This window comes from Geotrypetes seraphini, chromosome 11 (assembly GCF_902459505.1).
Source record: "Geotrypetes seraphini chromosome 11, aGeoSer1.1, whole genome shotgun sequence".
NCBI lineage: Eukaryota > Metazoa > Chordata > Amphibia > Gymnophiona > Dermophiidae > Geotrypetes > Geotrypetes seraphini.
This window is the reverse complement of record NC_047094.1, coordinates 25,116,251-25,131,887: the sequence shown is the minus strand read 5'-3', so window position 1 is coordinate 25,131,887 and position 15,637 is coordinate 25,116,251. Positions and strand designations below refer to the sequence as shown.

Here is a 15,637-nt window from a genome sequence, read left to right as displayed (position 1 = left end):
CTGCAAACCTCCAAGTGTGTGAGGACTACAAAACCTTGCAGTTGCTTGTGATCTTAACTGTTAACATAATGATGGTGGACAGCAGCTTTTATATTTTGGTGCAAACCCCCCCCCCCATAATATACACAAAAGTCTTAAGGCAGAAGTCTATGCTTTCATCTCTTCCAAACAGGATAAGTATAATAATCTGCACTGAGAGGTTCACTACAAAAGCATTTACTGATCACTGAAATTTTGATAAAGCAGTAGATAAGTTAATTGGGCCACAGAAAGACAATAGGAGTCTGTCACAGGTGGATGGCAGTGCTGCCAATATACACAATTCCAGAAGGGAGACTTTTTGGCCAGTCCTAGTTTTGAACTTACAATTCAAAACAGTGTGGTATTTGAAGCCCCTGATTTTGTGCTGCAGGTCCCATAATGCACCATGAAAGGGTTATCAGAAACTAGCACTAGCTTAAAATCTAATCTGATGGAACTGGATAACTTGATGCCATGCACCTTGCTTTCTCTCACATTATATACCTGCCAATTCAAGCCATCAGGTTACCACAGCAAGTTCTAAAGGCTTTCTCCCACAGCCAGGCCACCCTCTGAAACATACAGAGGATGGAGAAATATTGCAGCAGCACACCCTTCAAACCCTACTAAAGCAGGAACACTGGAGTAGCCTAATAGTTACAGGAGTGGGTTGAAAAGCAGGGTGCAAATCCCACTGCTGCTTCTTGTGGCCTTGGACAAGTCGTTTAACCCTTCAATGGCTCAGGTATTTATTTATTTTTAAAATTTCTATACCGTTTTATTCCGAAACGGTTTACAATAAAGTTACATACAGGTCAGAACAGATAAAAGCAAAAGCAGAAAGATTCAATCCTTACAATAGGTCAAATGCTCAAAGAAATGCATCAACACATAATTGCATTTTCAGCAGTTTCCTGAACTCCCATCACCACATTTCCGAATTAGGCCAACAAGGCCATTCCACAGTTTTACTCCTGCACATGAAAAGGTACAAACTTACCGGGAAACAACTACTGCACCTGAAAGTAAGCCGCTAAGTTACCACTGAAAAGGGCATAAGCTCGAGTCAAAAATCCCTTGACATCAATGATCAGGCCAGGCCACTCACTATTCGTGACCCACAACTTGATGTTTTCAATGCATAAGTCAACCCAGTGGTCTCAAACTCACAGCCGCCAGGTACTATTTTGAGGGCCTCGGTATGTTTTTTTTTAATCATAATCACAAAAGTTAAATAAAACAGTTTCTTGATCATATGTCTGTCTCTTTAGCTATAAATTACAATATTATTATTAAGACTTAGCCAAAAGGAAATATTTATAAACTATAAAGAGATTTACCTCTTGCAAAATTGTCATTTCTTTAATAAGACATTAACTATTTTTTTTCTGAGGCCCTCCAAGTACCTACAAATCCCAAATGTGGCCCTGCAAAGGGTTGGAGCTGGAGACCACTGAGTCAACCTGTTTCAGTGCACCCGACGATTTGCCTCGAGTGACACGGAAGCAAAACCAGCACTGACAGCTAAGGGATGGCGCTTACAACCTACCTCTCCCTCGCGCGGACCGAATTTGGGGTTGTAGACGAAGAAGCGCAAGAGAGAAGGGGCGGACTGTTTCTCCTGGGTCGCCGTCGCCATCCTCGACCTCCGGGGGGGGGAGGGGGGAACCGCTGCGGTACAGGGACCGGCTCAAGGGCCGCCCAACCCTAGCATAACTCCAGCACTTCCGCCCCGCAGCCCCGAATGGCAACTGCCGGGGTTCTCCAGGGCAGGGCGAAGCTGACGTCACTGCATCGCGCCGCCCCAGAGCTGGGCGCGGGCTTATGATGCCGAAGAGGTGGGCTTGGAAGGAAGGGTTCTCGTTTGTGCGAAGTACGGTAGCTTTTTTTGCGATGCGTTTGCGCAACAAGCGAGAAATTCTGTAATTCCTATTAACCAGGAAACAAAAACAATGCACTCAGCGAACAATGTATTTAGAACAAATATTTATGGAAGGACAACAGTATGTTTAAAAGCATGTAGGCAGTCATGTTCAGGAATTGAACCTATTCTGTAGCCCTGATCTTACGGATACCAGATAACCCAGTTCCAAGGAACGTAAATCCCACAGCCAGAGATGCCTAGTTACACAGTTCTGGTTTTGACCTTAGATCCCAAAGCAGTGTGGGTTCCTCCTGCCCATTGAAATCAGTGAAGTCTTGTAATGCACCATGAAGGGGTAATTAGAAATCCAGGACTACCCCAAAATCTTCAGTGTGGAACTGAGTAACTTGACATCTCTGTGGTAGTTGTGATGGGTTGGAAAAATCAGCGATGCAAGCAAGTGCCCTAATGCACAAAGATGAGGTTGTCAGAAATCTAGGACTTGACTTGAAATTTCCCTCCTGAAACTAGGTAACTTGGAAGCTCTGCTAGGCATTCAAAACAAAGCAGACAGGCTGGTACAATGGTTGAGCTAGTTTGTCTTCAACATATTAACGATAAAAACATTAACAATAAAGCTGTGGGGAATAATAATCTGTGCAGAACTCAGGCTTTCCAGTAATTAGGTACACGGAATGTTGTGAGAGGTTTTGGTACTCCTTTGTCAATCCATCTTGTATTTGTATAAGGGCTTACCATAATGCAACAAGGGAAAAACAACTGTATGCTCACATGCATACATAGAAGTTTTCACGCAGTTCTAGAGGTTGTATCTTATGGATATTGAAAGAGTGAAGACAGTTTAGAAAAGGGCCTGCAACATAAACTTCATACAGTAAAGCTTAAGATGTTCTGAAAATAGCCCAAGAAAGTAGGAAAGAAAATGGGGATTTAATAGAAATATTCTAATGATTAGCTGGTTTTAATAAAGTATACAGAGATGCAATGTTCTATTAAAAAAGAAATTCAGTGACAAGAAGTATTTTCTGTCTAGGAATTGACAATACATTGAAATCCTCCATTTGTTGTGTTGCAGTGTTCAAGAAAGCAAACTGGGATGTCCCTGCTGCAATAAGTTTAGCAGCTGTGGCTGCCAGTCCACCCCCCCAAATAAACGGGCAGGAGGGTGCCCAATCCCTCCTGCCAGAACCCCACCCACTGTAGATTCTGCAACCTCCATAAATTCCATGACTCCTCCACCCCCACCGTAGATTCCGCGACCTCTGTGACACCCCCACCCCCACTAGAACTCCTCCTAACCCCCCGGACTCCCCCTCTAACCTATAACAATGGCCGGCTTTAACGATGGCCGGGTCTTCCCTCCGTCCGGTAGGCCCGCCTCCATCGGAATGAGGCAGGCCTGCCCCTTCCTGGTCATTGTGGGATGAACCAGGGAGGGGCTTAAGGCCTGATTGGCCCAGGTGCCTAAGGCCTTGCCCATGAGCGGGGCCTTAGACACCTGGGCCAACCGGAATCTTAGGTAGGCCCAGGTGCCTAAGGCCCCACCCATCTCTCAGATCATTCTTTTGTCCTCCTCACCAATGCTGCTAGACTGGGGAAGCCAGCATTCAAAGCGACTATTTCCAGGCGATCTCATCAGCATACCTTGGCTATGTCTTTGTCTATCATTTGTATTTTTAAGTACCCTGAACACTTATGCTCTGTTTTTAAATATATATGTACACCACCTAGATGGTTCGATATGCGGTATATCTAAATAAAACTAAACTGAATCTTGGGCAATTCTTCCTGAGGAGATTTGTAGTGCAGCTATGTGGCCCACTCTCCAAATATTTACAACGTTTTACAGCATGAATGTGGCAACACAAGAGGATACTGCTGGGCACGATGGACCTCGTGTCTGACCCGGCAGAGGCATTTCTTATGTTCTTGCAGCCTTTGGGTCCTTAATTTAAAGGGCAGGCTTATCTGTGCTGCCCTAATCTCAGGAGTCTGCTTAGGTATGTCACCTATAGTCAGGACTCCTGGATTCATTGTATCAGAATGGAAGATTAGGTTGTTACCTCAATAATCTTCTTTCTGGTAGATGTGTCTGACACCCTGTGCTATCAGTTAGGATTTGCTTGCTTACTGCCTTGGATAGAGTGTATGTCTACAGCTGGAGATCTTCTCCTGCCAGTCTACTATGAAGAATAAAATATTGAATGTAAAAAAAAAAAAAAAAAAATCCAAAGTGGTTTCTCAGAGCTCCATAAGTGTTAGTGCTGGTTGCACTTTGACAGGTGGGTTGTTCGTTCCACTTGGGTTTAAATTATGAGTTGATTAACTTGGTTCAATTTTGTCTTACAGAGCAGACCAGAAATATACTATCGGGGATGATTCCAGTACTCCTTCTTCCTATTTCTTATGTTCTAGTGATGATTTATTACTTTGGTATAAACTGAAGGGGGCACTACAGCTAATGGAGAAGGAGGCAGAGCTGCAGAATGTAAATTTCATCCTTCTGCAACACAACTCATAATTTGGGGGATATTACCTATAGTCAGAACTCCCAGACACATCTACCAGAAAGAAGATTATCAAGGTAAGAACCTAATCTTCCATTTATAGACTTCAAGGTGTAATGTTACTGTGCACACATACTGCTTTTCTGTGGTTACAATCAAGAGTGATTTACATATATAGAACTGCAATGGGAATTGAACCCAGTTCCCCAGATTTGCAGGCCGCTGCACCAAATGTAGAGTTCAAAGTCACTGGATCTGAATTGTTCCTCTGCTCTCTTCTCCTTGATTCTTCTCCTGTGTGGTGCCTGTGTCTATATAAAATAGGATTGAAATAAGGCATCTTCTTTTCTCTCAACTTAGGTAACCTATTAAAAAATTACCCCAGTCATGTGTACCTTGTAAAATATTCAATCAGCTGTAAAAGAAATTGTTTATAGGCTAATTTTCGAAGGATTTGAGGGCATCTTGGCCCCTTTGAAAATTGTCTAAAGCTGAATTCCTAAATTTAGGATCCTACAAGGTTGATGGCATGAGGGTGGATCTATGGTGAGTCAAAAGGTACTAAGCACTAACCTTTGAGCCTTAGGTCTTTTTAGAATTCTTGTACAGTATTTCCATGTGTAAACAGTAAACTTACATATGTAAACAGTGCAGCATGTAAACATATCAATTTTAGAAAAGCCATTATGTCTTACCTGTTTGTGCCTGCGCAGATGTCTGCACAGAAACCCATCTTCTAAAACGTCCATCCCCAATATATAATCTCCACATTTTTTTTACCTATTTCTATTTCCTTCTAATTCTCCATCACTTTTTGTTGACCTTTACATAATACAAATCAGTGCTGGAATTACATGGGGGTGAACTGGATGGCTAGTACCCTAGGTATTGCTCTGCAATGGTCATCATTATTTAAGGATGCTTACGTCATCTGATATCCTTTCCATCCTAGATCACCAACTCCCCTTAAATAAGCAAGAGCATATCTTCCCTCCCCACCACTGCGTCAACCCACTGTGTCTTTCTTTCCTATTACTACTAAAGTTTTACCCTCCTTTCCTATTTGTTTCAGTCTGTCTTGTTTTGGTTCACATCTTAATTATATACCCCCCCAAATTTTTATATTTTTTAAAAAATGTAATGTACACCGCTTAGACAATTTTTAAGTAGTATATCAAATTTTATTAAACCTTACAACTCTGAAACAGGCAGCCCACAGAACCAAAGAAGGAAAATAGCCACCTCTCCACCTCCTGACTGGCCCGTGTAGAATCCAAGAAAAGCCATTTGTCAGCCAGGAATGCAGGGGAACGGGGTGAACTGTGCACTTTCATCCCCAGCACACAGACAGTCACTTGACATTGTATTGTGTCTGCTGTAGAGCTTCAGTGATCAAGCAGCATTATACACCCATGGTGAGATGACAAAGGAGGAGGGCTTGAGACCGACGCTGGTCTGAAGGTGAAGCTCTTCTTGATGGGGGGGGGGGGAGACTATGAATTAGAAGAGAGGTCGGAGGAATCAGGAGTTAATGGATTCTGATTCGTGCTGCTGGGTTTGCAGGGAGAGAGGTTGAGAACATGTCATACTGGATAGAGGAAGAAGAAGAGAAAGATACCAGGCAAGGTGTGTGTGAGAGAGAGGCACATGCTGAGGTAAAGAGGGGTAAAAAGGCATACAAAGTTCAGAGTGGGCCCAATATAAAGCTCAAAAATTAATAAACAGCTTAAAGAAAAATAACAAGTTTCACTCATTTCTAGTTACTCTTAGTTTTATTGAATCATTTTTAAGTGCAGTACCTGAGAAATGTCTTACAGCCCAAGTCTTACATACTACTGAACCTCCATCTTGGTACCTCCTTAAGCAACAGATATGTCAAAGAACACATTCATTAATAGCTAAGGGGTAAAAAGCTGGATGCCATCCATATTGTAGGTCCTAGATGGGGGGTTTTCTCCAGCTGTCCGGTGGATCTCCCTCCTTCCTCTGGAGCCTCTTGTCTCCTTAAGAGTGCACCATTTCCTCAAACTCTGAAACACCAAAACAAACAAACATTCAACAATTCTTGCAAACAGGAAGTTCTGAATACTGTACAAGTGAATCATTTGGAAGGAAATTCTGTGGACAACCTCTATGAGTCTCCATCCCATCAAACTAGACAGGGTAGAGATATAAACGGTCATATCATTGCATGGTTCATTGAACAATGATAGAGTTCATTTGGAAGGTATCAGTTTTGTAAAAGGTTTAGAGCTTTCTTCAAATTCTGTTTTATTCTGTTCTGCAGGATTCTAGAGTTGTGAAAACCCATAGCATCGTAAATTAAAAGTATATCCAAGATTCAGTGCTGCTGGATTGTAAATTTCAGGTAACACAGAGAAAGCCATCTTCTTTCCAGTGATATCAGTAATGACATAACTTATAGCTCAGTTCAATACCATAGGAACCAATGGTGCTAATTGTTTCATGTTCCTTTCTTTGAGCTGTAAATATGTCGGAGACAAGCATAGTCTTATCACTATAAGTATATTCTCTAAGTCTATAGCCCCACTAAATCTTTAAGATCTGAAGATAAATCTTTACTAGTAATCCCCCTTGTTAAAATTCATTTATTCAAGGAGGGATGTGATTTTTTCTGTTACAGCCCCTCAAATTTGGAATTCGCTCTTGATCAACATAAGAAAAGAAAAATTACTCAGCAAGTTTAAAAGTCTCCTAAAAAGTTGGCTTTTTAAGGATGCTTTTAACTGATTCATTTAAGTTTTAAGATTTTACATTAGACTAGAAACACCGATAAGTGAAAATTAAGTGGGTAACATTCCCCAACCTCTTGTTTCTTTACCTATCCCTTTTTATTTGTTTTTGAATTGTACTTAAGCCACTTTTTTTTTCTCCTCCCTTTTTCAAATGTATTATTTTATTACAACTAGTACTAATTGTCTTGTTTTTTGATATTTATCTTAACCTAATTTTTAACTAAGGGGTCCTTTTACAAAGGCGCGGTATCAGTTTAACACGCGGAATACCGCACGTTAAACCGCCTGCTGCGCTAGTACCTAACGCCTCCATTGACGAGGCGTTAGGATTTTAGGCTGCCGCGGGGGTTACCGCGTGATGAAATGTCCAACGCGCTAACCCCCATAGCACGCCTTGATAAAAGGAGCCCTAAATGTAAATCGCATTGGATTCGGATTTTGCGATCAAATCAAACATTTTAAATAAACTTGAAACTTGATATACAGCTCAAACCAACTTCAATTATGTCAAACCTGTGTTTTCTTCCGGGCCTCAGTGATACCACTCAGCCAGTCAACAATAGTTCATAGCAGTGAGCTTTATGTGTCCACTCATCACTGGCCCACCATGAGCTATTGTTGAGCGGCCAAATGGTGTCACTGAGGCCCGGAAGAAAAGACAGGTTTGAGATAATTGGAGTTGGTTTGTGCTGTATAGACTTGGAGAATATACTTATAGTGATAAGATTAAGAGAGTCTCCAAGTATATGTGATCTTTATAGGTGTGATCATCAAAGGAGAGGCAAGCATAGTGGCATAAATGTCTGGAGAAAGGAAGCCTGCTCCTCAAAACTACATGGTCTCCTAAATAAGTCTGCTTTCCTCACTATGCAGGTCTTTTTCTAAAGATTAGCATGTTATCTGCAGAAGGGACCATAGGACTAAAATGAATCCTGTGGGGCTACTGAGCTTGATGGACCTTTGGTCTGACCAAGTAAGGCTATTCTTATGTTCTTATGATACCTTTTTACTGTCTCAGACAGGTATGGGTCTCCAAAGGTTGAGATCTTCTCTTGTCCGGCATCTGAAGAGTAAAGAGACCTCTCTAGTAGAGAATGACACGGTGATTGTTACCCGCGGCTAGCCGCGAGTAGCCGCGGGTAACCCGCCGAAACGGAGAAAGTAAAAATAGTGGTCGCTGCGGGGCGAGGACAAGGCCATTCACCGCCCTGTGGAGCGGTGAATGGACTTGTCTCCGCAGTGAGGCCATGAAGGATCGCGCGGTCCCGCAGCCCCCACCCGCCCGATCGTAGTGCTCAGCCATCTCCCTCCCTCCACCTTACCTTAGATGCACACAGAGTTTGCTGGCTTTCTTTTTCGCACAGCCGCACGCTTTTTGAAAGCGTGCGGCTGGGCAAAAAAGAAAGCCGGCAAACTCGGCATCTAAGGTGAGGTGGAGGGAGAGAGTTGACTGAATGCTGCAATTGGGCGGGAGGGGGCTGCTGGACCGCGCGATCCTTGATTGCCTCACTGGGGAGACAAGTCCATTCATCTTTCAAAGCAATCTCTTCAGTAACAGGTAGAGAAACTGCGCCATGTAGAGAATCATAATATCAGAAATGTAAATGACAATATTTTAACAGAAAGAGACTGAAATTGTGCACCAACACTAGAATCCAAAGATTTGGGAGGAGGACCTCCCCCCCCCCAGAAGATAATCCTTCACTAGGGGTCAAAGTGCTTTTTCTACTTGAGGAGCCTAACTTCTCCTGTAAAATGGTTCACACTAGGAAGAAGGGAGTGGGAGGGAAAGAGATTCTGGGCCAAGGGGATGAAGAGGGAGAGAAAGAAACCCACAGCAGGAAAGAAAGGGGAGGGCAGGCAGGTGAGCCAGATGCTGGAAGCAGGGGGGGGGGAGAAAGAGGGAAAGAAGCTAGATGGGGGTTGCAGAGAAAAGACACATTGGTGTGGAAAAGGAAGACAAGGGAAATCTGGACACAGGAAGGTAACAGAAACAGAGGGGAAATTATGTGCATGGGGGCATAGAGACAGAGACATAAAGGGGACGGGGACGGGTGGGGACGGAGAGGATCCTGGTGGGGACGGAGAGGATCCTGACGGGGACGGAGAGGATCCTGACGGGGACAGGCGGGGACGGAGAGGATCCTAACGGGGATGGAGAGGATCCTGGCGGGGACGGAGAGGATCCTGGCGGGGACGGAGAGGATCCTGGAGGGGAAGGGCGGGGACGGAGAGGATCCTGACGGGGACGGGCGGGGACGGAGAGGATCCTGACGGGGACGGAGAGGATCCTGGCGGGGACGGAGAGGATCCTGACGGGGACGGGTGGGGACGGAGAGGATCTTGACGGGGACGGGTGGGGACGGGTGGGGACAGAGAGGATCCTGGCGGGGACGGAGAGGATCCTGATGGGGACGGGCGGGGACGGAGAGGATCCTGGCGGGGACGGAGAGGATCCTGGCGGGGACGGGCGGGGACGGAGAGGATCCTGACGGGGACGGGCGGGGACGGAGAGGATCCTGACGGGGACGGGTGGGGACGGAGAGGATCCTGGCGGGGACGGAGAGGATCCTGACGGAGACGGTTGGGGACGGAGAGGATCCTGACGGGGACGGAGAGGATCCTGGCGGGGACGGGCGGGGACGGAGAGGATCCTGATGGGGACGGGCGGGGACGGAGAGGATCCTGACGGGGACGGGTGGGGACGGAGAGGATCCTGGCGGGGACGGAGAGGATCCTGACGGGGACGGGTGGGGACGAAGAGGATCCTGACGGGGACGGGTGGGGACGGAGAGGATCCTGGCGGGGACGGGCGGGGACGGAGAGGATCCTGACGGGGACAGAGAGGATCCTGACGGGGACGGAGAGGATCCTGGCGGGGACGGAGAGGATCCTGGCGGGGACGGGTGGGATTCTGTCCCCGTGCAACTCTCTAGACCTAGGTTCTAATATCATTTTAACCTCATTAGATTAAATCATTAACCTGCTCTCCTAAGATAAGGAAGGGAGCGTGTTAAGTGAATGGAGTTTAACAAACAGTATAACAAGACTTACCCCCTCCTTTAAAAAAAAGCCACGCTAGCGTTTTTAACGCCGGTCGCCGCAGTAACACCTCCGACGAGTGTTGCGGTGCAGTGGTTAGAGCTACAGCCTCGGCACCCTGAGGTTGTGGGTTTGAATCCCGCCCTGCTCCTTGTGACCCCCGGGCAAGTCACTTTGGGGCTCCTTTTACGAAGGCGCGCGAGGGCCTTAACGCGCAGAATAGCGCGCGCTAGCCGCCACCGCCTCCTCTTGAGCAGGCGGTAGCTTTTCGGCTGGCGCGCGCTAAAAAAACCGCTGGCGCAGCCTTCGTAAAAGGAGCCCCAGGTACATTAGATAGACCGGGAGCCCGCCGGGACAGTTGAGGAAAAATGCTTGAGTACATCCGCACAGAATTGTTAGGATATGTGGAATATAAATTATGAAATAAAATACCAATATAAATTCTTAAATAAATGATTATTAAATAAGACGCTCATGGAATTCCTCTGAGCGTCCAAGCCGTTACCGCTGTGGCCGGTGACTTTTCTTGAATGCACTTCCGTGTTAATTGTATTTTTTTCCACTGATTGCACAGTTCTCTTTGATGTGAACCGCCTAGAACTATGTGGTGTGACGGTTTATAAGAATAAAGTTATTATTATTAAAAACACTAGCGTGGCTTTGCAAAGGAGGGGCTTAATTTTTAACTGCTTACACTGTTTGTAAAGCTCCATGCACTTACAAGTGTATTGAAGTAAAAGGCTGCTAACTTCTCTTCACTGGGAGTGTCCGATGTGATGGAGGAAACCTCCCCCCCCCCAAATATTTAAAAAAAACCCAAAAATATTACATTGTATATGTCAAAGCAAATAACTTTTTAGTCTAGTAATTAGTATTATAGCAGCATTTGTCAAATCAGAAATAAATCAGTTCGGACATATACAATGGAGAGAAAAAAAAAACCTCATACCAACAGTGCCGGCATTTTTCTGTAAGCGTGGCGCAGTTTCTCCAAAGAGACTGGCTCCTGTCATCCATCTCAGTTCTAAAAAAAGAAAAGCAAAAAATTGCAAGAGTCTGTCCATGTGATTGAGGATGGATAACCCAAAAAGGCAAGGAAGGGCATTTTCGATAGGACATCGAAGCCTGACATTTCCCGCGAGATGTCCAAAGTTGGGAACGAACTAACGGCCAGTTTCGAAACCAGCAAAATAACTTTAAACCGTGCAAAACACAGCCCTCAGACTGATCTACTCACTGAAGAAGTTCGACCACATTCACCGCCACACGCTGGCTACCTGTACAAGCACGAATACTTTTTAAATTCTACTGCATGCTCTTCAAAACCCTACATGGCAATGGACCATCTTACCTGAACACTCGCCTAACAAGGAACAGCTCTTCCAGACCAAGTGGAACTCAGACACCCTTCACCCACCCCCCAATCAAAGGCATTCAGCGTAAAAAAATACACGACAGACTACTCGCCACGCAAGCAGCGAAACTAGACAGCCACATCTCCAATCTATTGATTTCAGCACCGAACTACAGAACCTTCAGGAGGGAAATAAAAACCAGGTTGTTCAAGAAATATGTCAAGCCAAACTCCTGATACAACCAATTATCCTCACTCCATTGCCAGACTCCAAATGTTCCAACCAATAGCTTCCCTGTAATCTTCTGGAAATGACCAGAATCTCTTCCTTTTGTAATCCGCCTACAACCGCAAGGTGTTGGCAGAATAAAAGAAACTAATGTAATGCAATATAAAACTGCTAGACATACCCCCCCAAAAAAAATTTTAATTGCCTATTTAGATGTCTTGGCCAACAGGATGTCCAACCTTAGGACGTTTTAACTTTTTTGGGGCTTTTTTCGACCACAAAAACATCCTAGTTCAGAACCATCTAAATTTAGACCATTTGGACATGGGAGGAGTGATGGACTGGCCATGGGGCACTTTAGAGGGCACTGCTGTGAACTTCACATAGAGTGCCAGGAGTACATTTTACCAAATACCCCTTATAATTTATGCTGAGCCCTCCAAACCTACTATACCTACCTGTCTACACCCCTATAGCCCTTATGGCTAGTAAAGGAGGGTTTGGTGTCCTCACTCTTTCCAGTATAAATGTAGTTGGTTAGAGTGGCTCGTGAGCCTGGGTCCTCTTCTCTATGACTCACTAGCCCCCCCCCCCCCACCCCCACTGGGCTACTTAAGACATCTGTGTGATATACTATGCTTTCCCATATCAGGTGCTGCTGTTCTAAAGACAGGTATGTACTCTTTCATTCATATCTTTGTGGGGTGGGAAGGAGTCAGTGACCAGTGGGCGGGGGTCAGTTTGTGAACCTTTTTGGCACTTAAACACTTTTAAAACAGGTCTAGCTCAGAATGTCTAAGTTCTGTCCAGGACACCCTGGGAAAGGTTCAATTATTACCGCAGGACATCCCAGTCTAAGTCTGCCCAGAACATGCCTTCAGCAAGCTCCTCCCCCTTTCTGGACTCACAGGGAGTAGGACGCCTTGCAAGACGTCCAAAAAGACGGTTTCAAAAATCAGCACTTGGATGTCTTGGTGATTAGGACTTCCAAGAGCCAATATGTGGTAGTGGGGGGGGGGGGGGGGGGGGGGGGGGGGTTGGTAGTAAAATCCAGACGTCTTGATCTGTCCTCCTTACTTCCATTGCTTTCAGTGACAATAAAACCCATGTGTCTCCATCCATCCTCCTTTTTCTGGAGCCATAGGGTAACCCTAGCTCAGGGATCTCAAAGTCCCTCCTTGAGGGCCGCAATCCAGTCGGGTTTTCAGGATTTCTCCAATGAATATGCATTGAAAGCAGTGCATGCACATAGATCTCATGCATATTTATTGGGGAAATCCTGAAAACCCGACTGGATTGCAGCCCTCGAGGAGGGACTTTGAGATCCCTGTAAGTCTTTCAAGTCTTCTGTTTAGGAGTCACCAGTGTGTGTCTGACTCATGCAGAAAGTGAGTTACTTACCTGGACTAGGGGAGCTCAGTTGACAGCAGAATAAGTTAACCACTCAAACCCTCCTACCTCCTCTTTAGGGATGAACCTGCTTAGTGCCGGAGAAGAAACAGGTGGCCCGCACATGTTCAGAAAGGCCTTTTAGGCTTTTCTGAGCTCTAGAAAAGCTAATCTGTCTCTGACATCATTGGGAGATATTACTAGTTTATGGCTGACATCCTGCTGTCTTTGGAGAATCCCCATTACAGACAAGAACCTCACTCTGTTTGTATTAACTCCTGAAATAGCACCGGGACTTTGCCTGGCAATGGAGGCCTTTGCCCAGTGGGTGGCGCTTTGGTTTTATGTAAGGATGCTTGGCTGGCGCTGGGCTGTGTCTGCAAGCTTCTCTTGCTTAGGCAGTGCTAGAAGCACCTTTTTGCAAGTAGGAACTAGCTTCGCTTAGAATCATTAGCAGTCAGTGCTGTCACAGGCCTTGAGGTCTTGGTGCGATTTGAAGCTTAATATGGAACATGTATATCTATACTACTTTTTGCAAGGCAGGAATGAGGTGCATTGGCAGAGCTGTGTTGTGTGTGTGTGTGGGGGGGGGGGGGAGAGAGTGAGGAGTTCTCAGTACTGGGGTAACAGAAGGTTGGCAGAACTGGAGGGGGGGGGGTGTGTGTTTGTGAGTACCAGAAGGCACTGCGAGGAAGGAACGGGGTATATTAGTAGATCTGTGTATGATGGAGGGCACTAGGGCCAGCAGGAGTGAGGTACATAGTTAGAGCTGTAGAGGGGGGGAGAAGGAGGGTGTCCCTATTGCAAGGGAGGAGTGAGGTTTTCCCTCGCCTTTTCTTCAGTCCTAAAGTTCACATTTTCTGGCTTTGGCTGCCTTCAGCAGTCATGCGACCGGGTAACAAAGCCCCCTGACCCTGCACGCTGTCTGATTCGGCTGCTGTTGAACAGTTTGCGTGCCGGAACCCTTCTCAGGCTGAGTGGAATTTGGGTTATGAGCTGCAGGGAGTGGTTGTGAATTTCTCCGTGAGAACCTTGTGCATCCTCCTCCAGCTTGAGTTCCGATCCTCCCCGAGGCTGACGTATTTCCTGTTGCCTCAGCTTTCAACAGCAATCTGACCTGGAGGAGGGGAGAACAAGGCCTGGGAATGCATTTATCTGAGTTTGGGGTTTAGGTGCTGAATGTAAGACGCGCGCACGAGGACGCGCACGCGTAGACGCCCGCACTAGACGTCCCCAAGTAGACGTCCGCACTAGACGTCCGCACGTAGACGCCCGCACTAGACGTCCCCACGTAGACGTCCGCACTAGACGCCCGCACTAGACGTCCCCACTAGACGCCTAGTGCGGACGTCTAGTGCGGACGTCTAGTGGGGACGTCTAGTGCGGACGTCTAGTGGGGACGTCTAGTGCGGACGTCTACGTGCGGACGTCTAGTGCGGACGTCTAGTGGGGACGTCTAGTGCGGACGTCTAGTGGGGACGTCTAGTGCGGACGTCTAGTGCGGGCGTCTAGTGGGGACGTCTAGTGCGGACGTCTAGTGCGGACGTCTAGTGGGGACGTCTAGTGCGGACGTCTAGTGGGGACGTCTAGTGCGGACGTCTAGTGGGGACGTCTAGTGCGGGCGTCTAGTGCGGACGTCTAGTGGGGACGTCTAGTGCGGACGTCTAGTGCGGGCGTCTAGTGGGGACGTCTAGTGCGGACGTCTAGTGCGGACGTCTAGTGGGGACGTCTAGTGCGGACGTCTAGTGGGGACGTCTAGTGCGGACGTCTAGTGGGGACGTCTAGTGCGGACGTCTACGTGGGGACGTCTAGTGCGGGCGTCTAGTGCGGGCGCGGTTTCTTTTCTCGGTGCTCCCCCGCTGGAAGCCGGGAAATCAATGTCCATAATATCTTTTTCCTAACTTTTCTCTGCTTAGAATTTGCCTTTCAGCAGTTTCCTGCCCTCTCCCCCACCTCCCCCAGATCAGCTTCTACTCTCCGCCTTTTAATGAATCCACATCCTTAATACGGATGGCGTCATCTGATTTCTTTCCAAGTAACTCCCTAAACATTTTCTTTGCTTTTCGAACCGCTGTTGCACGGTGATTTTAGGATTTGATTATTCCTCCCCCCCCCCCTCGTATGTGCTGTATGCGCTTTGCATTTTATCCAAATTACGTTTCAGCTGCCAGTTTTGACTCTCGCTCTTCGAAGGTCCTCCTGCAGCTTCTCACAATCAGCTCATGATTCAACTACTTTAGAATCATTTTTTGTCATCAGCAAATTTGATTTCTTCATTCATTGCTCCCTTTTCCAGATCATGCAAAAACCCCAAAACAGTATGAAGGGGTGCTGAAAAGTTCTCAGCCCTACCAAGAATGGAATGATGTGGAGCCATGAAACTTACATGTCTGAAGTTTCTGTAACCCCCCCCCCAGAATACTCTGATGTCATGGAGTGGAGATTGATTTCAGA

The 15,637-nt window shown here is 46.4% G+C and overlaps 2 protein-coding genes across 7 annotated transcripts in view; both read right to left on the bottom strand.

Moving 5' to 3' along the window:
• LOC117369433 (vacuolar fusion protein CCZ1 homolog) overlaps window positions 1–1,823 on the bottom strand; it is a 69,088-nt gene extending 67,265 nt beyond the window's left edge. Inside the window, exon 1 of one of the 5 annotated variants that reach the window (XM_033964013.1) lies at window positions 1,571–1,823. In XM_033964013.1, coding sequence (XP_033819904.1) covers window positions 1,571–1,660 — 90 coding nt within the window. In that variant the 5' untranslated portion in view covers window positions 1,661–1,823. Of the gene's footprint in view, window positions 1–1,021; window positions 1,138–1,361; window positions 1,395–1,570 lie in introns of those variants that run through there. The other 4 variants (XM_033964010.1, XM_033964011.1, XM_033964012.1 and 1 more) reach the window with 4 other exon arrangements.
• A 4,389-nt stretch (window positions 1,824–6,212) lies between these two features.
• Window positions 6,213–15,637, bottom strand: part of LOC117369170 (vacuolar fusion protein CCZ1 homolog) — a 69,170-nt gene continuing 59,745 nt past the window's right edge. The window contains exon 9 of one of the 2 annotated variants that reach the window (XM_033963278.1): window positions 6,213–6,443. In XM_033963278.1, the coding sequence (XP_033819169.1) occupies window positions 6,312–6,443 (132 nt within the window). In that variant the 3' untranslated portion in view covers window positions 6,213–6,311. Of the gene's footprint in view, window positions 6,444–11,214; window positions 11,236–15,637 lie in introns of those variants that run through there. The other variant, XM_033963277.1, reaches the window with a different exon arrangement.